Below are 24234 nucleotides of genomic sequence, written 5' to 3'. Positions count from 1 at the left end.
TACTGCTGATCTGATTTCAACACTGGGCAAGTAGCTCAAAGATAATGAATGGCATGGGCATTCCACCCACCTGTCATGTGTGTCACTGAGGCTGGCCTCATCCAGAGTAAACAGCTCCTTCAGTTCACCCAGAGAGAAGTGGCGCTCCACATCCTGTTCTTCATCTACCACGCAGCTACTCAGCGCCTTCTTGTGACTCTGCCGTTGGAGGATCTTCTCCTCAATTGTGCCTGCCTAGGGGAGTTGGGTAGAGGGATACAGGGCTCATAATCCCCATACAGACAGAATAGAGAAACCCAAGAATTGACTATAGCCACACAGCTAAGGCCCATTTCCCCATTTGGATCCTAGAAACATGACTTGTGCATGTCTGCCCACTTAGGCTATTTGTCAGTGAAGAATGTCAAGGCCTGGCTAAATCTCTTATGATGAACTGAGGTTGTCAACAGCATCTTCAGACCCTCATACCAAGTCTCACTCTTCTTCACTTAATAATTGTCATTTGAATGCCAGACTCTATGATAACATTAGGATGCAAGGAAAAATTAAATATGACCCCTGGTCCTTGAAGTCACATACAAGTGGGAGACAGATACATAAGCAAATTAAGAGAAACAACAAGAAAAATCTACAGGATACTCAGGAGCCCACAAAAAGAATTTAGAATAATGTGAAAGCCTAAAAGTCAATTATTCTTGAGCTCAATCCTAAAAGCAAACTGAAGGCATTCCCAACATAGGAACAAAACAAGTTAAGCCTGTTTTGGAGAACTATTAAAAGTTCAGTTATTCAGGAAGTTCAGGCTAACTAAAGGATAGAGTACAAGCATTGGACTGAGACTATATTAGAAAACTGGATGTCAGAGTGAAGGGAATGAAAAAGAAGTGATGAAAAAACAAATGTAGAATTTCTAGAAAGCTTATTCTAGAAGCAGTAAAGACTTAGTAGGGTAAGGCAAAAGATACAGAATTAAGCCAGGCACAAGTGGCTCACACCTATAACCCTAGCTACTTAGAAGGCTGAAATCTGAGAATCACAGTTCCAAAGCCAGGCCAAGCAAGAAAGTCCATGAAACTTCTCCCCAATTAAGCACCCAAACAGCCAGATGTGGAGCTGTGGCTCAACACTAGCCTTGAACAAAAAAAAGCTCAGGTAGTGCCCTGGCCCCAAGTTCAATCACCAGGACTGGCACCAAAAAAAAAGAAACACAACAGAATTAAGTAACTGCTTACAATATTCAAGTGAGAGATGTCTGTGACCTTAGGAGATGGAGAGGAACAGTACATTAAAGACATCTCAAGAAAATAAAACCAACCAGTCAAGACTATGATTGGGTGAATAAAAGAGCCATTAAATGACAAAATTCATGCACAAGGTCTTAGACTCCATATCCAACACTCCAAAGGAGGGAAAGAAGATGGGAGAAGGTAGAGGAGAAAGAGAAGAAAGGAATGGGAAAAGAGTAGGGGGGAGATGAAGTAAAGGAAATATATGAGTCTAAGAGCTCCAGGGCTTGAACTCAGGGCCTCATATTTTCAGATTTTTTTCATGGCTGGCATTCTACCACTTGGGCCATAATTCCAGTCTAGCATTTTGCTTGTTAACTGAAGATGGAGTTTCAAGGACTTTTCTGCCTGGGCTAAGTTCCATGTCTCAGCTTCCTGAGTAGCTAGGATTACAGGTATGAGCCCTGGGTTGCCTGGCTGAATTTCTTTTTTTTTTTTTTTGCCAGTTCTGGGGCTTGGACTCAGGGCCTGAGCACTGTCCCTGGCTTCTTTTTGCTCAAGGCTAGCACTCTGCCACTTGAGCCACAGCGCCACTTCTGGCCATTTTCTGTATATGTGGTGCTGGGGAATCAAACCCAGGGCCTCATGTATATGAGGCAGGCACTCTTGCCACTAGGCCATATCTCCAGCCCCAGCCTGGCTGAATTTCCTCTTTTGGCAATGAAGAAACTCACAGTAGCACATTTGGAGATGGGTTCAGTGGCATAAGAGGACTGATGAACAAGGAGACTTTGACAAAAATTTTACAGAAAGCAACTCAAGGTAATGGTTAGAATGAAGAGTTGAAAATTTGTTGGCAGAATGCCTGCTTAGCAAGCACGGGCCCTAGTACCACCAAAAAACAAAATAATTTTTTTTTTTAAAGATGGGAACAACTTGAACAAATGAGAAGTTGACCAACTATAAAAACAAAAGATGGGCTGGGTGCTGGTAGCTCATACCTATAATCCTAGCTACTCAAGAGGCTAAGATCTAAGGATTGCAGTTTGAAGCTAGCCCGGGCAGGAAAGTCTGTGAGACTCCCAATTAGTCACCAGAAAATCGTAAGTGCAACTGTGGCTTTAAGTGGTAGAGTACCAGCCTTGAGGAAAAAGAACTCGGGGGCAGCACCCAGGCCCTGAGTTCAAGCCCCATGACTGACAAAAAAAAAAGGATGGGAAGAGATTGAGAGACTCAGAAACAGATTCTGCTCCCTCTGATATGGGAAAGGCAGATCACGGGTAGTAAGAGAAGTGAAAATTCATGCCTGGTAGCATACATTTCTTTGTGAAAGAAGACAGCCTCTGTATAAGAATGAGACAGGGTTAAAGAGAAAATCTGAGGGAAGTGGTGAAGGTCTGAAATGGTAGTTTAAGGAAATAAGGCATGGTCCAAAAAAGAGTAAATTTGAGGTAGTTCCAATCTGTGAATGCAAATTTTAGTTGGTATAGACCTGAAAACAAAATAATCCAACTGAAATGGATGTTGAGGAAAGAGTGACTAAAATGATGCACAGGAAGATCAGGCTGGGTAATAAAACTAAGCTAGACTGGGGAAAAGGAAGAAATTATAAGGACATTAAACTAGACACAGAGGGTATGAGAAAGCTGGAAAAACAGGATAGAGGAATAGAAAAATTGTTTTGGAGACCAGTAAGTTCCATAGTGTGGTGTTTAGAGTAAATTAGATAAGTGGGAGTTAGGTTATTAGCAATGAAGTGAAGGAAACATGGAGACCATAAGTGCTAGAAAAATGGCATGGGCCTCCGTCAAGATGATTCATATATTGGGGAAAGAAATGAAGACAGCTACTGCCCAAATCATTGGGGAGTCAGGAGCACAGCAGAGGTTAAATGACTACAGAAAGTGTATATGTAATCCTAGTTACTCAGGAAGCTGAGAGCTGAGGACTATGGCTCAAAGCCAAGCAGAATACAAAGTCTGAGGCTCTGGATGTCAGGGCAATCTGGCTGTGACATCTGTCACCCCACTGATCGCCGTGGTTGATTCAGCTGATCTGGCTGGCTAGGCAGGTGTCCCTTCCTCCCTCACTGCTCCATGTGTGTCCCTCCCAAATCTGCGTGCTCGGTCAAAGAGGACGACCGGTCTTCGGTTAAGGGTATACGAGTAGCTGTGCTCCCCTGCTAGAACCTCCAAACAAGCTCTCAGGGTCCAAAGTCTGAGGCTCCACCTCTAATTAACCAGCAAAAATCCCAAACTAGTAGTATGGCTCCAGTGGTAGAACAGTAGCCATGAGTGATAAAAACTGAGAACATTAGAGTCCCAGAGCTCAAGCCTGCCTATCAGCTATAAAGAGAAACAAGAGTCAGGCGCCAGTAGCTCACGCCTATAATCCTAGCTATCCAGGAGGCTGAGAGCTAGGTGCTGTGGCTCAAAGTAGTAGAGTGCTAGCCTTGAGTAAAAAAGCTCAAGGATAGCACCCAGGCCCTGAGTTCAGGCCCCACAACCAACCTAAAAAAAAAAAAGAAGGCAACAGCAACAAGATCCAAAAGAAATATAAAATGGATGGTCTCAAGCATGCCACTGCCATTTCTTAGTCCCACAGGACATGGATATGAAAAAATTACATGGTAAGCAACATAGCAAAAATTAGATATGAAAGGAAAAGAATGTGACTAAGCATTTAGAGAGCACAATAAGAGCATTTGGAAGACTCAGGTAGAGGAAGCAGGGAGAACAGAAAGGGATCCAGGGTAAGCCCACAGTGTGGCCACTGATAGAAGCAGAAAGGCTAAGAGGAGACACTGAAAAACAGTTCAAGGTGGTCCTGAAGAGACCCACCCCATTCGACTACTATCACCATCCTTACAGAAAGTAGGCGGTAAATATAGCAAGTCTTCTTTTGACCATCACGCCAGACCCGGGCCATGGCTTGTTCATCATTGGCTGGGTTCCAGTCCGGGTCAAACATGACCAGCCGGTTCGCCCCAATGAGATTTAGGCCACAGCCTCCAGCTTTGCTGCTCAGCATGAAAACAAAATCAGGGCTCTGGAAAGAAAGGAGGAAGAAAAAGATCCTGTATAATTGCTCAAACTGGCACTTGCTTAGCCCAGCCAGATCTTTTCTCACCCTTCTATACTCACACTCAGACCAGTTGTGAGGGCCACTGGTTTGTCTAACTACATGCCCATTCCCAACCCACAAAGTCAGTTTCCAGCCCAACCAACCAGCCTAATCCACCACACCCCAAAAATAAAACTGAAGCAGAGTCCCCTTACAGCATCTGCCGGCCCTTAATGACGTGACTACCCTTGTGGTAGAGGGCCAGGATATATACTTACTGATACACTGTTGAAGCGCTCCACAACTTTGGCTCGCTTCTTAATGGACATTGTGCCATCCAAGCGGACATACAAATACCTGAAGGGGGACATAGAGATCAAGATCCAAAAAGAAAGGACCAACTGGAGTCGAGTCTATTGAAGGGACTAGATTGACTATGCTTGAGGCTGCTCATACATAGCCTGAGACCTTAAGGAAGGGCAAGGAGCTAAGGTCCAGAACTCTGTCCTATGAGAATACCTGAAGGACCAGGAGGCACCATGCTTAGAGACCATCTAGTACTATCACAACAATAAGGAAAGAGGCCTTTCCAGAGAAGTCCTTCATGTAAGCACAGCTTGGCAAACAGAATAGCTAATCTTGGGCTGGGAATGTGGCTTAGTGGTAGAGTGTTTGCCTAGCATGCATGAAACCCTGGAAGTGATTCCTTAGTACCACATAAACAGAAAAAGCCAGAAGTAGCACTGTGGCTCAAATGGTAGAGTGCTAGCCTTGAGCAAAAGAAGCTCAGGGACAGGCTCTGAGTTCAAGCCCCAGCTAATCTTCCTACAGTAATAGTGGAGGTACATCCCTTTGCTGGCCTGGTTAGGCTCTTTTTTACCTTCGGGCCCGGCAGAGCTTCTCAAAGAGATCCAACGTCTGGGTATAATTAGACACCAGCACCACTTTGTCACTGCTGCAGCTTCGGGTCACGGCCAGAATGTAATCCAGAACCAGCATTTTACCTGGGAAGAACAGCACTCTTCAGTGTCCAATTGGCCATTCCAATGGTCCGGGATACTTTTTTTTTTTGGCCAGTCTTGGTGTTTGGACTGAGGGCCTGAGCACTGTCCCTGGCTTCTTTTTGCTCAGGGCTAGCACTCTGCCACTTGAGCCACAGTGCCACTTCTGGCTGTTTTCTGTATATGTGGTGCTGGAGAATCGAACCAAGGGCTTCACCTATAAGAGGCAAGCACTCTTGCCACTAAGCCATATCCCCAGCCAGGATATTTTTTTTTAGCATTCACATTTCCTGGGTTTGGGCTCAGTGCTTTGTGCTCTTGCTTGGTTTTCTTGCTCACAGCTGGTACTCTACCACTTGAGCCATACCTTCAGCCCTGCTTTTTGCTAGTTAACTGGAGAAATGAGTTTCATGGACTTTTCTGCCTAGGCTGGCTTCAAACCAGTGACCCTCCAATCTCAGCCTCCTAAGTAGCTAGGATTATGCCATCAGCACTCAGCAGATTGTCTTGATACAGGATAGCTTCAACACAAAGAAGAAATTTCTGGCTTTTTAAAATTTATGTGGTACTGAGGAATCGAACCCAGGGCTTCATGCATGCTAGGTAAGCACTCTACACTAAGCCACATTCCCAGCCTACAAAGAAGTAATTTCATACCTTTCTCTCAATGTTGCTTTAGAGGATCCCTAATCCTGGTGGGAAGGACTCACCTGACAGCTGTGGCTCTACAGCCTTAGAGCTGTAACCAGGAGGGAAAATGTCCAATGCACCCTCAAAACCATCCTCCTCTGCCACACACTTGTCATAGATTAGCGCTGGATCTAGAAAAAAACAAACACTGGTTTGCTTTCTGAAGTTGACAATTCAATGCTCACTAGAACAATCTCTAGATACCTGCCTTAGGAAGCCATCTTCAGCACCAGACTTACTTCAGTTCCTCCCTCCTGAGTTCTAAAGAATGTAGCCAAGTCCTTCTGGGGGCACGAATGGACAATCTTGCTCCTTATTGTGTTCTCCCAACAAGGGAGCTCAAGGGAGCTCAGAGTCAAGGTTTGTTATATTCTCTCCTGCCTAACAATATAAGTAGGTGAGCAAGGCTCATGCTTTGGTGAGGGTTGGAATCACATGTAGCCTTCATGAATCTCTAGACACATTCAAGTGAAGGTCACTGGACTACCCAGAGAACCCTACCCTTCCTTCACTCTCATGGAGGATACTAGGATATGGGTCCAACTCACGATTACAAAGCTTCTTCAATGAGGTAATGGAAGAAAGTGAAGATACACTCATCTTGCCCTCATGTAATTCTTCTGCCGGCTTAGCCTGTCGCAAAAATCTCTTGTATAATTCAGCTTGAAGGGGTGTCAGTCTGAAAATAAAAGACAGCTGGGTCAATGGGAAAGCTAGTCCATACTTATTTTTCCACTGAGAATGTCTTCAAATACAGCCATGCTGCAGGGACTAAACTTCTATCTACTTACTACACACACCCTTCAGTTGAGCTCTGTACCTGCAACAAACCACTTGTTCAATCTTCACAGGCAGATATTTAGAAAGTATATCAGATGTCCTCCGTATGAGACACCTAGAGAAAATGGGACAAAAGACTAGTAAAACCGCTGTCCTCCCTACTGGGGAAAAAAAAACAACAACTATAATTGAAAGGACTTAAGATTGATTGGCTCCTCTAGTTACTCAGAAGGCTGAGATCTGAGGATTGTGGTTCAAAGCCAGCCCAGGCAGGAAAGGCAGGAAAGTCATGAAACTCTTATCTTCAATAAACTACTCAGAAAAAGTTAGAAGTTCGGCTGTGGCTCAAGTGGTAGAGTACTAGCCTAGAGCAAAAGAAGCGCAAGGACAGCGCCCAGGCCCAGAGTTCAAGCCCCAGGAGCAATTAAAAAAAAAAAAAAAAAGATTGGCTCATTAGTAAAATGTCAGAGACCCTTAAGCTGGGTCCCAGTGGCTCACACCTGCAATCCTAACTACTCAGGAAGCTGAGATTTGAGGACTGCATTTCAAAGCCAGCCTGAGCAAGAAAGTCCATGAGACTCTTATCTCCAATCAGCCAACAAAAAACCAGAAGTAGAGCTGTGGCTCAAGTGGTAGAGCACCAGCCTTAAGTGCAAAGGCTAAGGAACAGTGTCCAGGCCCTGAGTTCAAGCCTTACTACCAACACAAAAAAATAAAATGAAATAAAATTAAACACAACACAATAAAATGTCAGAGACCCATCACCCTATGGCAAAAATATCTTCATCAGGATTATTATTATTTATTTTTGGCCAGTCCTGGGGCTTGAACTCAGGGCCTGAGCACCATCCCTGGTTTCTTTTTGCTCAAGGCTAGCACTCTACCACTTGAGCCAGTGCCACTCCTGGCTTTTTCTGTTTATGTGGTGCTGAAGAATCAAATCTAGGGCTTCATGCATACGAGGCAGGCACTATACCACTAAGCCATATTCCCAGCTCCTCATCAGGATTTTAATTGTAGGAATGAAGACCTTCCAAACAATCTAGTTTAGACTAACAACTTCTCTCTTCCCATCAACAAGCTGGCAGCCTTCAAGAGAAGGCTAAGAGGTCCCAATGAACCTGTAGCTCGGGAAAGTACTCTACAAAGTACTAGGTCCTTAGAAGCATTCCACAAGTACTGGTCCTTGTTCAGATACTTGCTACCACAGGGCTCCCAGGCTCAATGATAGTAAACCTGGACCTCCTAGGTGGACAGGAAAGATTGAGGTGCCAGACTTTGAAGTCAGGCCCCACCACGTGAACCCCATTTTAGAATCGAACCCTGAGCCAATCAGATTTGTACCTGTGTTCTAATCTTGCTTGCATAGCTGATTGTTGTAACCTTGTTCTTTGCCTTTATAAGCCCTGTGTAATCACAGCTCGAGGCTTCCTCCTAACCTCCGCTGTGTCGGTGGGTAGGACGAGGCCCTAGTTGGCAGCTCGTTAAATAAAGCTTTGCCTTGCTTTTGCAAAAAAAAAAAAAAAATTATTGCAAAGTGAGAAAAGGAGAATTATGGCTACCAAAACGTTTAATTGCCATTCCAGCTTCTTGGTAGTTTTTTTTTTTTTTTTTTTTTTTTGTAACAGTTTCCAGCAGGCCCACAGAGAAGCACAGGTGATTCCTACAAGTTTGTCAAGATCTAATACTGGCCCTTAATAAGTTCCAGGTAAGAGAGCATGCTTAAAAACTACTTCTGTGTGGACCACCTTGTTGCTTATAATTGGAGTAAAGTGGCCTTTTGTAAGACTCACTGATCTGAAATCTGCGGTTCGAAGCCAGCCCGGGCAAAGAAAGGTCCCTGTGAGAGACTTGTCTCTAATCAGCCAGCAGAGTGCTGGGAACGGAGTGGTGTGGAGCTCAAAAGTGGTACGGTGCTAGTCTTGAGCTGGAGAGCTGAGGGACAGCACTCAGGCCCTGAGTCCAAGTCCAGTGGAAAGTCACTCCTCCTGGGACAAAAGTGATGGAGCATCCAGAGGCAGTAAGCCACTGCTTGGATGGCAGAGATGGTGTCAGATCCTAGAGTCACTACTGTTGGCCTTTCAAAAGTTAAAGCCAGGAAGTCCTAGAAGAATAGTTCATAAGCATGCCTTTCCAATGCCCATGTCTGTCTACTGGGCAGGAATTTGCCAGTCATCTGTGATAGTGGTTAGTAAGGGTAAGTTTGTCAAATGAGAGGATAGATTAAAATCTCACCCCCTGCATTTACTCAAAGCCCTGACTGGCAGTGAGAATTTTTTTTTTTTTTTTTTTTTTGGCCAGTCCTGGGCCTTGGACTCAGGGCCTGAGCACGGTCCCTGGCTTCTTCCCGCTCAAGGCTAGCACTCTGCCGCTTGAGCCACAGCGCCGCTTCTGGCCGTTTTCTGTATATGTGGTGTTGGGGAATCTTCCGAACCTAGGGCCTCATGTATCCGAGGCAGGCACTCTTGCCACTAGGCCATATCCCCAGCCCCTGGCAGTGAGAATTTTAAGCTCATACATCTGTTTAGTAAAGAAAGCTTGTAGACCTGAGATTGTGTCCTTATTGAGATCTGTTAAAGGCCTATAAGCTTGCCAATGCCCCCAATCAACAGATTACTAAAGGAGCTCGCCTCTGTGGGAATAGGCCAGGTGTGTATTGGGAAGTAGATTTCACAGAAATTACAAATATTTGCTAGTTTTTGTAGACACCTTTTCAGGATGGGTTGAAGCCTATCCAACAAAGCATGAGACTGCGAATGTAGTGGCTAAGAAGATCCTGGAAGAAATCCTACCCAGGTATGGCTTCCCCATCCACCATTGGGTCAGACAATGGACAGGCTTTCGTCTCAAAAGTAAGTCAGGGAATAGCTGCAGCACTGGGGACGGATTGGAAATTGCATTGTGCTTATAGACCCCAGAGTTCAGGACAGGTAAAGAGAATGAATCGGACACTGAAAGAGACCTTAACTAAATTGGACTTAGAGACTGGCGCAGACTGGGTGTCACTCCTTCCTTTTGCTCTGCTTAGAGTAAGAAATTCTCCCTATCAGCTTGGCTTTACTCCTTTTGAAATAATGTACGGGTACCCCCCGCCCATTATCCCTAGCCTTCAGACTGAATTGCTTGCTGATTTGGATAATGCTGAATTTTTGTGTAAACTCGATTATTTGCAGCTCGTGTACAAGAATGTGACCCCAACTTAAGGCATTATATGATTCTGCTTCTGTCCCTACCCCTCATTTATTCAGACCAGGGGACTGAAATCCTTAGAACCACGGTGGAAGGGACCCTAGACGGCATCGCCACTTGGGTTCATTGCTTCCACGCCAGGCCAGCTGACCCCTTTGCCCTGGATGACAACTACCGTGATGGAACATGGGAGGTCTCCAAGCACCCAACTCAGCCGCTTTGCCTTCGCCTCAAGAAAAGAAAGTTAGACTGAGACTAAGGTTATAGGTTCCTGGCTAGGTAAGGTCTACGCCCCTGAGTCAGCCTGAAGAAGTTACAGAAGATGGATGATCTTCACCCATCAGCCCCCCTTTAAAATCAAGGGACCAGAGCTGTTTTTGGGAAGATGAGGCAGGATAAACTAGAGGCGTACAAAACAGAGGTACTGCGACTATTCTTGTAAGAAATGGTGACAGGCCCTTTGGTTACTACATTGGGCCCTACTGGCCCATGCCTTACCTCTATATCATCCCCTAGACATGCAAGCCATTGAAATGGACAGAATGGAGCCATGATTGGCTCCCAAGGTACCAAAAAGAAAAAGGGGGAAATGAGGTGCCAGACTTTGAAGTCAGGCCCCACCACATGAACCCCATTTTAGAATCGAACCCTGAGCCAATCAGATTTGTACCTGTGTTCTAATCTTGCTTGCACAGCTGATTGTTGTAACCTTGTTCTTTGACTTTATAAGCCCTGTGTAATCACAGCTCGAGGCTTCCTCCTAACCTCCGCTGTGTCGGTGGGTAGGATGAGGCCCGAGTTGGCAGCTCGTTAAATAAAGCCTTGCCTTGCTTTTGCATTTCGGAGTGTCTGAATCTCGGTGGTCTTCTTGGGGGTGGTCTTGCGACTTGGCACAACAAGATAAGATAGACCCTTAGACGTAACTCCTAAGAACACACTGTCTTCCTTCTTGCCATCTAAAATTAGGAAGAGGAGGGAGCTAAGCAATTGGGAAGGACAGGACTCTAATAATGCTTCATCAGATATGTGCTTGGGAAATCTAACTCACCAGAGGAAACTTCAGCAGACTGGCAAACAGACTAAAACCAAGCCACAGGGTCCAGGTCAGAAAGTGGGGACTTGGCCTCCAAGACTCCCTTTCTATAGAACTCCAGTCCTTGAAGACGCAAGACAGACTCAGCCATGAAAGGGCTGGTCTCATGTGAAGCAATTCAGATGGCTTCACTTGGGGCCATTACCTATTCACGATGCCAATAAGCTCCCGGAGCCGCTCCTCTCCCAGCTGCCTGTCTGCCTCACTGGCAGCTGCATCTCGACTCTTCAGTATTGGCAACTCAAAGTGCTTCTTGAACTCATTGGCAGTCCCTGAACACAGCAGAGAAAGGGAAACTAAAGCATGTAGAAAGCAATGATTTCCCACTGCTAGTAATAGCAAACCATCTTGTCATTGACCAATTTTCCTCCCCAAAACTATAAAGCTAAATAAAATATAGGCAATCTTTGTAGAAACAATCAGAAAGAAGTCAAAGTAGTGAAAATTTGAAAGGCAATATAGTGAGATGGTAAACTAAAGCCAAAATATAAAAATAATGACAAGAAATATAGAAATAAACAGGTAGAAAGATAAAAATGCTGGTGATCATGGACCTTGTGGCACAGGCCCATAATCCAAGAGCTCAGATAAGTTCTTGAATCACGTGTTCAAGGCCAGCCTGAGCCACACAATGAGACCTTGTCTCCAAAATGAGAGCATCAGCTGTGAGGAAAAAAGCCAAATGAAGGTGGGTGCCAGTCGCTTACACCTGTAATCCTACCTACTTAGGAGATTTGAGGATCCTGGTTTGAAGCCAGCCCAGGAAGAAAAGACCATGAGATTCTTATCTCCAATTAACCACCACAAAACTAGAAGTTGAGCTGTGGCTCAAAGTGATAGAGTGCTATCCTTGAGTAAAAAAGCTCAAGGAGAGCACCTAGGCCCTGAGTTAAAACCCCATAATCAACAACAACTAGAAAGCCAAGTAAGAGCACAATGTACTGCTTCAAGTTCCAGTAGCAGCACATAAAAATAAAGTCAAACAAAATAAAATAAAGTCAGGCTAGATTTTATTGTTTTTTAGAGCGTTTTGCTATATAGTCTATGTGGCCCAAATGACCTCAAGCTCAAAATTCTCCTGTGTTAGCCTGGGACCATAGATAAACACCATCAAATCTGACTAGATTTTTTTTTTTTTTGGGGGGGGGGGCAGTCCTGGGCCTTGGACTCAGGGCCTAGGCACTGTCCCTGGCTTCTTCCCGCTCAAGGCTAGCACTCTGCCACCTGAGCCACAGCGCCCCTTCTGGCCGTTTTCCATATATGTGGTGCTGGGGAATCGAACCAAGAGCTTCATGTGTTGGAGGCAAGCACTCTTGCCACTAGGCCATATTCCGAGCCCCAGATGTTTTTTTAAATTTAAGCCCAACTATACGTTGTTTCTAAGAGATAAAAGAGAACATACCGGTATAATAAAGTACTCGTGTACTACAAAGTGAGGCTTGAAAGCATTAATATGCCAAACATACCTCATGTGGTTACTGTATATGACTTTGGTACACTGGATATTGTATATATGCTTACCTGAACTAGGGAAGGGAAAGAAAAATGAGGGACGGTATAATAAATATGACAAGAAATGTACTCACTACCTTATGTAACTGTACCCCCTCTGCACATCACCTTGTCAATAAAATTTAATAAATAAAAAAAAGAAAAATAAGCCAAACACAAATGTGGAAAACTAAGCCAGGTATTAGTGTTTCATGCCTGTAATCCTTTCTACTCAGGAGGTTGGGATGAAGATTAGGGTTCAAAGCCAGCCCAGGCAGGGAAGGCCAAGAGACTCTTATTTCCAAACACCAGAAAACTGAAAGTGGAACTGTGGCTCAAAGTGGTAGACCACTAGCCTTGAGCAAAAAAAGCTCATGGACAATACCTAGGCCCTAAGTTCAAGTCCCATGGCCATGACCAACAAAAAAAGGGTGGGGGGGCCGGGAATGTGGCTTAGTAGGAGAGTGCTTGCCTAGTATGCATGAAGCCCTGGGTTCCATTCCTCAGTACCACATAAACAGAAAAAGCCAGAAGTGACACTGTGGCTTAAATGGTAGAATGCTAGCTTTGAGCACAAAGAAACAGGGATGGCACCCATGCCCTGAGTTCAAGGCCCAGGACTGGCAAAAAAAAAAAACAGTAGAAAAATAAAAAGAACAAAAGGAAGGAAGGAAGGAAGGAAGAAAGGAAGGAAGGAAAGAAGGAGAGAAGTAGGGAGAGAAGGGATAGGCAGGCAAGCAAGCAGGCAGACTAGACTCTTACCTAGGATGCCAGAATTTACAAAATGTACCAAGCTGAAATATTCAAGCAAATCATTCTGGATGGGGGTTCCAGAGATGAGCACCCGCCGACTGGTATTCAAGCTATCCAAAGCCTGGTAAGTCTGATTCTCAGAGTTCTTGAGCCTGTGTCCCTGCGAGAGAATGAATTGTCACTCAGGATATTATGTAACATCTTTAAATGGACACAGGTCTGATATAGATAGAACATTACAGGTCCTGAAGCCTTAGGAACTAGTCAGGGAGTGGATTGCATAACAACTCACTCACTTGCTTGGAGAGAAATATGACAGTCACAAGATGGACCTTGAACTTCCAGGCCAGGGTCTGGTAATATAGCCTAGTGGCAAGAGTGCTTATATGAAGAGTGTTTCATATACATGAAGCCCTGGGTTTGATTCCTGAGCACCACATATATAGAAAAGGCCAGAAGAGCCACTGAGCAAAAAGAAGCCAGGGACAGTGCTCAGGCCCTGAGTCCAAGCACCAGAACTGGCAAAAAAAAAAAAAAATCCAGGCCAGTGCTACATCTATAAAGCAAGGATTTCCTGTATCCTCTCAACTTCCATAGCCTTAGCAACTCACCTAGGCCGTTACAACCTCAGGTTTTCTTTTTTTTTTTTTTGGCCAGTCCTGGGGCCTGAGCATTGTCCCTGGCTTCTTTTTTGCTCAAGGCTAGCACTCTGCCACTTGAGCCACAGCACCACTTCTGGCCATTTTCTGTATATGTGGTGCTGGGGAATTGAACCCAGGGCCTCATGTATACGAGGCAAGCACTCTTGCCACTAGGCCATATCCCCAGCCCCATACAACCTCAGGTTTTCAAGGAGTCTTCCCTCTCCACTAGCCAAAACCTTCTGAGCAAAGTACCTTTTTTTTTGTTTGTTTTGAGTTGCCAGTCCTGGGGCTTGGACTCAGGGCCTGAGCACTGTCCCTGGCTTCTTTTTGCTCAAGGCTAGCATTCTGACACTTGAGCCACAGCGCCACTTCTGCCTTTTTCTATGTATGTGGTGCCGAGGAATCGAAACCAGGGCTTCATGTATATGAGGCGAGCACTTTACCACTAGGCCATATTCCCAGCCCCAAGTACCTTTTTTTTTTTTTTTTTAATTAGTTCACAGGCCTTTCCTAAGCCATCAGCACAAAAGAGATTTAGCTAGGCATCTCACTCCACCAGAATTCACATAGCTAGTGTAGCTAAAGAGCTCCCTTCGCTTCTTCTTCACTCCCTTTTCTCCCTAAACCCCTTGGTACACATTCCTACATAACTTCTCTCAAGATGTTCAAGGACTCTACCTCTTTTCCTCTTTCCCTGAAAACCACATGGAGAAGATCAGGCCTGTGTCCTTTCTACATCCACCTCTGCCTAAGTCTGTATTAGGCAAGCCACACAAACCCAACCACCAGTAAGACAATGAGCAAACAAATCAGCCTTGCTCCCCCAGGACAGCCTTTGACAAAGTAGTTAAACACAGACCCTTCACTAACCCTGCCCCATCTCATTAGGCCAGTAATTAGAACCTTGCTAAGTTCTCAAAATTCAGCTGGTCACAGTAGACTCTCACTTTCTCACAATTCCTAATGCTGGGCTTCCCTTCCTTAGGTCTCTGTCCAGGCCACTCCTCTGCCTAGTGTTCTCTTTCACAGGCAAATTCTTCAAACATGTCCCCCTCCCACCCCACAAAGCCTTCTTCAGTGATCCTAGGCTGCTGGTCTTTCACCTCTGTGCTCCTACAGTAATATGCACATAATGGTGCACAATGCCACTACTTAGTGAATCTTTCAATGTGCCAGTGCATTGGTATGAGCCACCAGCGCCTGGCTCTGAGGTCCCATCTTTTCCCCAGCCACCCTCAAAACTTTTAAAGTACTAGTATCTAGACCATCATTCATACACAACAGAAAAGGCTAGAAAGTAAATACTACTCTCTCCCTTTGTTCCAGGAAGAAGGACAAATGACTATAACTTGAAACTTTTCTTTTGCTCTAAGATAGGGTCTCACTTTGAAGCCTAGCCTGGCCTGAATTTGAGATTCTCTTACCTCAGCCTCCCAAGTTTTGGTATTACAAGGGTGTCCTACCATCTGGGTAACAGGCTCCTGTTCATGAAAATACTTCCAGCCAGCATTAACTTACCAAGGCTTATGACATAACAGGTACTTTCCCCAATTATTTCACTGAACCCCACAATAATCCTGTGAGGTAAGGATTACTGCTTACTTCCTAACATAGAAGAAGAGGCTCAAGTGATTAAGTAACCTATTTCCAAGATTATACTGTTGGTAAGTGGCAGAGCCTAAACTCTGTGCTATGTCTCTTCACACATCCAAATCCCTCCCATCCTTCAGGTTCCTTTTATGGTCTAGGGAATACTACCTGGAAGGATGAAACCATTAGGCTTATTGCACTCCACTCTCCTTAGAATTCTAAGTACTGTTCAATCCTATTTGGCAGGTTGGTGTGAGAGACACTCCTTACTGTATCCTCCAAGACAGCATAGTCTGCCTTCAGCATTCTCCGGTGACTAGCACAGCCCTGGGATGGTCATGCTCCATGTGACCAACAAACCTCCTAACAACCTGTGCTGAGTCAAGTACCTCATCACATATGACCAATCCAACACTGCCTTTCTGAAGGATTCCAACGTGGAGGCGGAAGGTCTCATAGGAAATGATGAGGATGGGAGAAGGAACTCTAGCTCCACGCTGGTTCATAAATCCTTCTACAAAAGAAAAGTGTCAAAGTAGCAAATCAGAATATTTCATAAAATAAAAAGTTCGACAACACTTTAAGGCAGTCTGGAAGTAGCTGAATATGTTTCAATCATTTTCAATGGGAATTTTCTTCTATCCCTGCATTACCTCAACACTAACTACAAGTAAGTATATAAATAATAGGCCAGGCATTGGGGAGAGTTAATAAGACTAGATCTCAACAAATAAACAAGATAAGGCTGAGGATATGGCCTGGTAGCAAGAGTGCTTGCCTCCTATACATGAGGCCCTGGGTTCAATTCCCCAGTACCACATATACAGAAAATGGCCAGAAGGGGCGCTGTGGCTCAAGTGGCAGAGTGCTAGCCTTGAGCAAGAAGAAGCCAGGGACAGTGCTCAGGCCCTGAGTTCAAAGCCCCAGGACTGGCCAAAAAAAAAAAACAAAAAACAAAAAACAAAAAAAAAACAACAACAAGATAAAGAGGTTCAGACCTATGATCACAACTATAAGAAGGCTACAGGGGGGCTGGGGATATGGCCTAGTGGCAAGAGTGCTTGTCTCGTATACATGAGACCCTGGGTTCAATTCCCCAGCACCACATATATAGAAAATGGCCAGAAGTGGTGCTGTGGCTCAAGTGGCAGAGTGCTAGCCTTGAGCAAAAAGAAGCCAGGGACAGTGCTCAGGCCCTGAGTCCAAGCCCCAGGACTGGCCAAAAAAAAAAAAAAAAAAGAAGGCTATAGGTAGAAAGATTTTTGTCTTAGGGTGGCCCTGGGCAAAAAAAATATGAGACTCAAAAGTAACTAAAGAAAAATAAAAAAGGAGGAAGAGGAGGAAGAAAAAGGGGAAGAAGAAGGAAGAAAAGGAAAAGGGGAAGGAGGAGGAGGGAAAGAAGGAGGAGAAGGAGGAAGAGGAGGAGGAGCTGGGCAATGATAGCTTATGTCTATAATCCTAGCTTTAGCAGAAGGGAAAGATCTGAAGGATCATGATTTGAGGTTAGCTCGGGCAAAAAAGTTCACCAGACTCCAAAATAACCAGCAAAAAGTCCAGCTGGAGGTATAAGGCCCTGAGTCCAAATCTAATACAATCAAAAAAGAGAGAGCTGGACACTGGCAGCTCATGCCTATAATCCTAGCTACTCAGAAGACTTAGGTCTGAGCACTATGGTTTGAAGCCAACCTGGGCAGGAAAGCGAATTAAACATCTCCAATTAAACATCTAAAAACCAGAAGTGGAGCTGTGGCTCAAAGTGGTAGAGCACAAGCCTTGAGCAAAAAAAAGCTCAGGGACAGTGTTTACAGTGCTTAGACACTGAGTTCCAGCCCTAGGACTGTAAAGAAAGAGAGCGCAAGAGAGCGTGAGAGAGCGAGAGCTGTGAGGAAGTGTTGCCATCTTTGTTCAAGTTGCATACCCAGCTTTCGGTCTATCTCATCTTTGGATCCTCCATCAATGGCCAGAGGTTGGATCCTCCCTCCAAGCCATTTCCCAACCTCATTGTACCAGTTCTTCACCAGGCTGGAGGGTGAGACCACCACTGCTTTGTCAATTTCTGGCTTGCAATCTGGACTCTGGCGTAAAAGTGTCCACATCAATGTGATGCACTGCAGCGTCTTCCCCAGGCCCATCTCATCGGCCATGATGCAACCATGACTGCCAGGGATGCGTCGACTGGTGACACACTCCCACAGGAACTTCACTCCCTGGGGAATAAGAGCATTCACTCTCCTTTGGCACCTTTACTACCACTGCCCCAGGAATGCAATCCCCATGCTTAGCTCTGAGCCAACACCATTTATTTCCCTGACCCTTACTTACCTCTCTCTGATGAGGTCGCAAAACCTTACTGAGAATAGGATCAACAACCACATGGACTGGTAGTTTTTCCCTGAGAAAACACAGCAAAAAGAAAAAAATCCATATTTCTTAGACAGGGAAAGATCCTAACTTTGGTAAACAGTATCTTGCTGATCCAGAGGTTACTGAGGTAGCTGCCCCCAAAAAGGCACCTTCTTAGCCTGGTAACCAAACCACAGCAAGACCCTGCTCTAAGAATTAGGTAAGGGCTTGTGGCTGGGGGTTTAGCTAAGCAGAAGAGCATCTGCCTGGCGAGCGCAAGGCCCCGAGTTCAGTCCTCAGCTCTGGAAAAAAAAATACAACTATAAAATTAAAAAAAAAAAAAAAAGAATTAGGTAAGGGTGCTGGTGGCTTACACCTGCTATTCAAGACACTGAGATCTGAAGTTCGCTGTTCAAAGCCAGCCGGGGCAGGTAAGTCTGTGAGATTCTTATCTCCAATTAACCACCAGAAAACTAGAAGTGGCACTGTGGCTTAAAGAGACAGCTACTCTTGAGCAAAAAGAGCTCAGGGGCAGCGCTCAGACCCTGAATTCAAGCCTCACAACCAACCAAATTAAAAAAAAAAAGAATCAGTAAGGGTGACAGGTTTCCTATGTCTTCACCTGAACCATTCCTCCTCACCCCACATGATCACAGTAGGAAGGGGTTAGGAACCCCATTAACTGGACATGACTACAAACCCTTTCCTAACCACCTACTCTCTGGTTAGTACCAAAGGCATAACAGCTCTCTGACAACTTATATCCATCCCAAAGAAAAATCACACCAAATACCCTCCTTTCTCTAAGGCAGGTGCACAGAAACAAATGCCAGTGTACATACTTGTCAAGCTTCAGCTGGTCATGGGCGCTCAGTGGGGGAGGCTCATACAGAACCAAAGCACCTTCCTCCAGGGGGTCATGGAGGGCCCGGCGGACCCCAGCTCTTTTCAGACCCAATGCTCGAGAACCCAGGGGACCTAGAAATCAGCAACCAATCATCAAAGAAGCCTCTGTTTTCCGGAGCTCCAGCAGGCAGTTCAAAGGCCTATCCTTTACATATCCTTAGCTCCCATAAGACTCTCTTAGAACTCCTCCAAACCCACTGCCTCTCTCTTCAGCCTTGGACCAACCTTTTCCATTTTATTTTTTCCATTCAACTAAACACTTCTAGAGTGTTGATATTTTACCTCAAGCCAAGTCAAGTTGGGAGGGTCTGAAACCATACTGGGGCCTTTTGAGGCTGAATGTCCCAGAGCTGACCACCTCCTTTCCTAGCCCCATTTTTAGCACAAAGCAGAGCCCTAAACAAGACAGGGAATGGCTACAGAATTCCCACACAGCCACCTCACAAAGGAGGTAACACTGAATATACTTGGGCTGAATGAAGCCTAGGTCCATCCACCATCAGGAGCTTGCTGGGCACTGACACCCCACCAACAGAATGAACGCAGTTCATCTTGGTAACTCTTACTAAGATTAATATAGTTTTCACGTGGGCCTCAGAAGGGTCACCTCAAGCACAGCCACCACTAGACTGGCATCTCGAATTCCCAGCTAAGCTTGCCTTGATAAAAGCAGAGGTCTTTATCCAGGCATACTCACACAACTGATTCAAAAACCTGAAAAGTCTCCATTTTACCTTGATAATTTGGAATAGGAACTTTGAAAGGCTTTGACAAAATGCTTCGAATAAATGCTTCCTAAAAAGAAAGAAACAGGATTCAGGACAGATCGGAGATGTTACAGACCATGTTCTTACTCAATTAGGTTTTATACAACAGCTCCCTTTTTTGAGATCTCGCATAAGGTTCTACAATACCCAAGCTCAGAAGTGCACAGCTGCAGTCAGTCACAAGGCTCAGAATTCATTTGCTCATAAAAACGTGACAATGAGGACGCCTAGCTTTTCCCTAGGGCGCAACACCTTAAGAATCAAGGATGACATGCCTACCTACTCCGCATTAATAGGAAATTCCAATGTCTGATTTAAACCACCCTATAGAACTACATCTCCTAAACTTAATTCCTTAAAGTCCCTTTACTTTTTTGGAGAAGGCAGGTGTAGTAGGGGGCTTGCTGGGGATTGACTCTAGAACTTTACCACTGAACTACAACTCTAGCCCACAATGTTTTTTTTTCTTTTTTCTTCTATCAGTTCTTCTCACTGCATATAATTTTCATATGAAATCCACATCTGCTTCCATGAGAACTAAATGACCCAAAGATTAATGGCAGTAGGAGTAATAGAAACAGTAGTATTAGTAAGATAATATTAACAGCAAATGACTTACTGTCATAACATAATCTCATGAATATATTCCCATTTTCCCCTAAAACATTCTTCAGAAAAGTGGGTGGAAAAGGCTTTGGTGTATACTGGGCACCAGTGGCTCAAGCCTGTAATCCTAGCTGTTCAGGAGGCTGAAATCTGAGAATTGTGATTCAGAGCCAGTCGGGACACTCTAGTTAACCAGCAAAAAGCCGCAACTGGAGGCAGAGGTATGGTTCAAAGTAGTAGAGTTCCAGTCAAGGGAAAAAGCCAAGCCAAGAGTAGGAGGCCCTAGTACAGAAGGGGGGGGGGGGAAAAAAGGTAGAAATTATTTAGTGCACAGAACCTACCATGGGATGATTTATCTAACTTTACTAGAGGAAACACAGGAAAACTATGGAACTCTAGCACTCCAAAAAGCCAGAGACAAAGCCAGAGACTGAGCTGGCATGAGGATCCTAGTTCTAACATCCTGCCATGGCCTTCTCTCTCCTCTACCCTAATTTTCTTAGATCTGGTACCCACACAGAGACAAATAAGGGAGAACTTCTGGTGAGAGATGTGGGAGACCCATCTCACAGCAGATGTGAATGTGACTGTGAGAAGATGAAAACTATGGGGAGTCCACCAAAGCAAAAGAACTGGGCACACACATGCACGGGAATGTTGTGGTCCTGACTTACATGCTGACTGCTGTCCAGACAAGGTGGTCGATTGGTTAGCTGGGTTAAAGGTTTCCGAAAAGGAGACAGGAAACATTCTTGAATCTGGGCCTCACTGCTGGATTTCCGTTTCTTAGGAGTCTAGGAGAAAAATGAATAAGCTACCATGATATATCTGGAAGTGCACAGAGGTTTGCTGTTATTTTTTTTTCTTCTTTCCTCTGGTTTATTCCCTTTTGTCACTGTTTCAGATTTCTGTACCCTTTGTCTTGTACATAAGTTTATAGGAAGGGAAGGGGAAGCACAGAAATGTGAGACAGCAGTGATACTCACTAGACACTACATTGAAAATGAACCATACAACTTGGGGAGAGGTAGGGGGCAAACTGGGAGAAAATAAGGGAGGGAGTGATACTGTGCAAAAAGAAATGTACTCTCATTACCTGATTTATATAACTGTAACCCCTCTGTACATCTGTAAAATTTAAATAAATAAATAATAAATGGCCTATTAGAGCCAGGAGTGGTTGTGAGCACCTGTAGTCCTAGCTACTTGAAAAGCTGAGGCTGGGGGAATCACCTGAGCCCAGGAGTTCAAGATTAACCTGGACAACATAGCACAGCAATATAGAAAGAAAATAGAGGCTAGGTGCCAGTGGCTCATGTCTGTAATATGAAACTCAGGGGGCTGAGATCTGAGGATCGCAGTTTGAAGGCAGTCTGGGCAGGAAGGTCTGTGAAACTCTTTTCTCCCATTAACCACTCCAAAACCAGAAATGGTGCTACAGCTCAAAGTGGTAAAGCACTAACCTGGAAGAAAAAAAAGCGCAGGCCAAGTTCAAGTCCCCACAACCCATAAAAAAGGAAGGAAAAAAGAGCTTAGAGGGAGGGAGGGAGTCAAGGAGGGAGGAAAGATCCACCAAACAGCTTGAAAAGGGGAAAACAGGAAGATGAGCATGGGACTATAAAAAAGGAAGTAAAGGTGTTCAAAGAACAATGTATAAAGCCGGGTGCTGGTGGCTCATGCCTATAATCCTAGCTACTCAGGAGGCTGATGTGATGATTGCAGTTTGAAGCCAGCCCAAGCAGAAAAGTCTCCGTGAGACTCTTAGCTCCTATTAATCACTCAAAAAGCCAGAAATGAAGTGGCTCAAAGTGGTAGAGTGCTAGTCTCGAGCAAAAAAAGAGCTCAGGGATAGTACCCAAGTCAATTTCAAGCCCATGACCAACAAAAGTTTAAGAAAAAAAAGTAGGTATCTATGGAATAATCACAATAAATGCTCCTCATACTATTAATGCACTAATTAAAAATAAAACTGCTGAAAAAATAATCTCAGGCTGGAACTATAGCTCAAATAGTAAGAGTGCTGGCCTAGCAAATACAAAACCCTGAGTTCAAGTTCCAGTACCACCAAAAAATGCTTATTAAGTGCCAAGTACTATACTAAACTCACATGTTATCATGTATGACTGTTACAACAGCCCTGCAATATAATTACAGGAGAGACAATTGGAGCATAATGAGGTTTACCTGCGTAAACTAAGAAGGCAAGGAAGGACATAAGTGCTAGGCACTTGCAGGAGGTAAATAAAGGGAGTCATGGGGGCTGGGAATATGGCCTAGTGGCAAGAGTGCCTGCCTTGTATACATGAAGCCCTGGATTCAATTCCCCAGCACCACATATATAGAAAATGGCCAGAAGTGGTGCTGTGGCTCAAGTGGCAGAGTGCCAGCCTTGACCAAAAAGAAGCCAGGGACAGTGCTCAGGCCAAGTCTAAGCCCCAGGACCAGCAAAATAAATAAATAAATAAAATAAAATAAAGGGAGTCATGGTGGTTCCAGTTAATACTTTCATCTCTAGGCCACTGAGGCCACCCCTCACTCAGTCCACCCCGTAGCGGTGAGAACATTAACACCTAAAGCATTTTCAGAAGTATCCAGCCAACACAGCTCCATTCAAGACCCACCTGTAGAGAATACTGCCCCAAGTGGCGCAAGAATGTGCCTCCCTCATGGAAAGAAGAGTCCCTGCACACCAGCAATCCAAGAGGGATCCCCACAGCTTGGTGGGGGCAAGAATATGCCTGTACCATCTTGTCAAGTTATTTGAAGAGCCAGTGATCCTATAAAGCACACCTGAAACAAACACCAGACCCCTTTCTCTCTCTGTCTTTACTCACATACTCCTACCAAAAAGTGCCTTCTAGTCCTTCCTTAGCTGATCTTTCCTTCAAAGCTTTAGTGGCCAAACCTTTGCTTCTTGAATTGTTCTAGTGAATGTGTTAACTTATTTATTTTGGTTTATATAGGCCTCATGCAGCCCTAGAAAGCCTCCAAAGCAGGTAGCAGAGTACAGGTACAAATCCAAAGCAGGACATACTGTACTTGAGTATGACTGAACAGATCACCTTTCAGATCTAGTCCTAAGTGATAACTCAGGATACTAAAGGAGGTCCCAAAGTGGGCACTGGTGGCTCATGCTTGTAGTTCTAGCTTCTCAGGAGGCTGAGATCTGAGGACTGATTGTTGAAGCCAGCCCTGTTGGACAAACTCCAGAGATTTTTTTATCTCCAATTAACCAACAAAAAGCCAGAAGTAGAGGAAGTGGTAGAGTGCCAGTTTGAGGTAAAAAACGAAGCAAAACAGAAAGATCCCGAGTTCAAATCACAGTACCAGCACGTACACAAAAATAAAATAACATAAAACAGGTAAAGCAGGCCCCTAACATTCTTTCCTTCCATGATACTGGGCAGGGGACAAGGGCTACTAGCTGTTGTGGAGCCTTTCTCTTCCCCAGAGTCAAAAGACCCAACTAATATACTCCTTCATTTTACCATATCCCTCCCACCAAGAATAGAGGCTACATTCTTTTCTAGGGAGAGATATTACCTGGAAGACAAAGATTTTATTAATCTTGTACAATGCCTGGCACACAGTAAACATTAATTAAAAGTTTACTGAACATAAAGCTTGGCACAGTGATGTACACCTGTTATTCCAGCACTTGGGAGGCTGTGGCCAACCTGGGTTAGCCTAGTCTCAAACAAACAAATAAAGGTAAACTGAACATAAAAAAGAGTTGTGACCAAATAATCCTATGTCTGCCTTTGCCTATAGCGTTGGGCCCTCACCGCTGCTCCAGGCTGCCAGTCTTCATCTTCAGAGGACCTGCCTTCCGGTTTCCTCCGGGCCAGCTGACTAGGAGCTAAGCTCCTCCTCTGCAAGGAAGAAATTGAGGACTGAGTCTCCGCTGAATTCCTGCAGCCCAGGCGCATCATCCTCAGACCCAGGGCTACTCCCATCCTCGCTCCCTCTTACCATCCTGGGCCCAGGAACAAAAGCCGTCAAGTGCCCATCAGCCGAGGGTCAGAGGCGCGCCCAGCAGCAGGGAAGGCGGACCAGGACCTGACAGAGAGGGAACTGCTCAATTCCAGAGAC

General features: G+C 44.8%; 1 protein-coding gene across 2 annotated transcripts in view; it reads right to left on the bottom strand.

Annotated features, from left to right (window-relative positions):
• Positions 1–24234, bottom strand: part of Rad54l (RAD54 like) — a 24670-nt gene extending 436 nt beyond the window's left edge. Inside the window, exons 1-17 of one of the 2 annotated variants that reach the window (XM_048351213.1) lie at positions 24115–24234; positions 23928–24014; positions 20817–20936; positions 19504–19564; positions 18706–18841; positions 17843–17912; positions 17439–17727; positions 15910–16034; positions 13296–13446; positions 11188–11314; positions 6801–6875; positions 6529–6659; positions 6001–6111; positions 5170–5293; positions 4568–4646; positions 4095–4274; positions 71–234 (exon numbers count right to left, since the gene is read on the bottom strand). In XM_048351213.1, the coding sequence (XP_048207170.1) occupies positions 71–234; positions 4095–4274; positions 4568–4646; positions 5170–5293; positions 6001–6111; positions 6529–6659; positions 6801–6875; positions 11188–11314; positions 13296–13446; positions 15910–16034; positions 17439–17727; positions 17843–17912; positions 18706–18841; positions 19504–19564; positions 20817–20936; positions 23928–24014; positions 24115–24117 (2033 nt within the window). In that variant the 5' untranslated portion in view covers positions 24118–24234. The remainder of the gene's footprint in view (positions 1–70; positions 235–4094; positions 4275–4567; positions 4647–5169; positions 5294–6000; positions 6112–6528; positions 6660–6800; positions 6876–11187; positions 11315–13295; positions 13447–15909; positions 16035–17438; positions 17728–17842; positions 17913–18705; positions 18842–19503; positions 19565–20816; positions 20937–23927; positions 24015–24114) is intronic. The other variant, XM_048351214.1, reaches the window with a different exon arrangement.

The sequence above is a fragment of the Perognathus longimembris genome, chromosome 7 (assembly GCF_023159225.1).
Source record: "Perognathus longimembris pacificus isolate PPM17 chromosome 7, ASM2315922v1, whole genome shotgun sequence".
Classification (NCBI taxonomy): domain Eukaryota; kingdom Metazoa; phylum Chordata; class Mammalia; order Rodentia; family Heteromyidae; genus Perognathus; species Perognathus longimembris.
The sequence above is the reverse complement of the archived record's forward strand: the minus strand, read 5'-3'. Positions and strand labels throughout refer to the sequence as shown.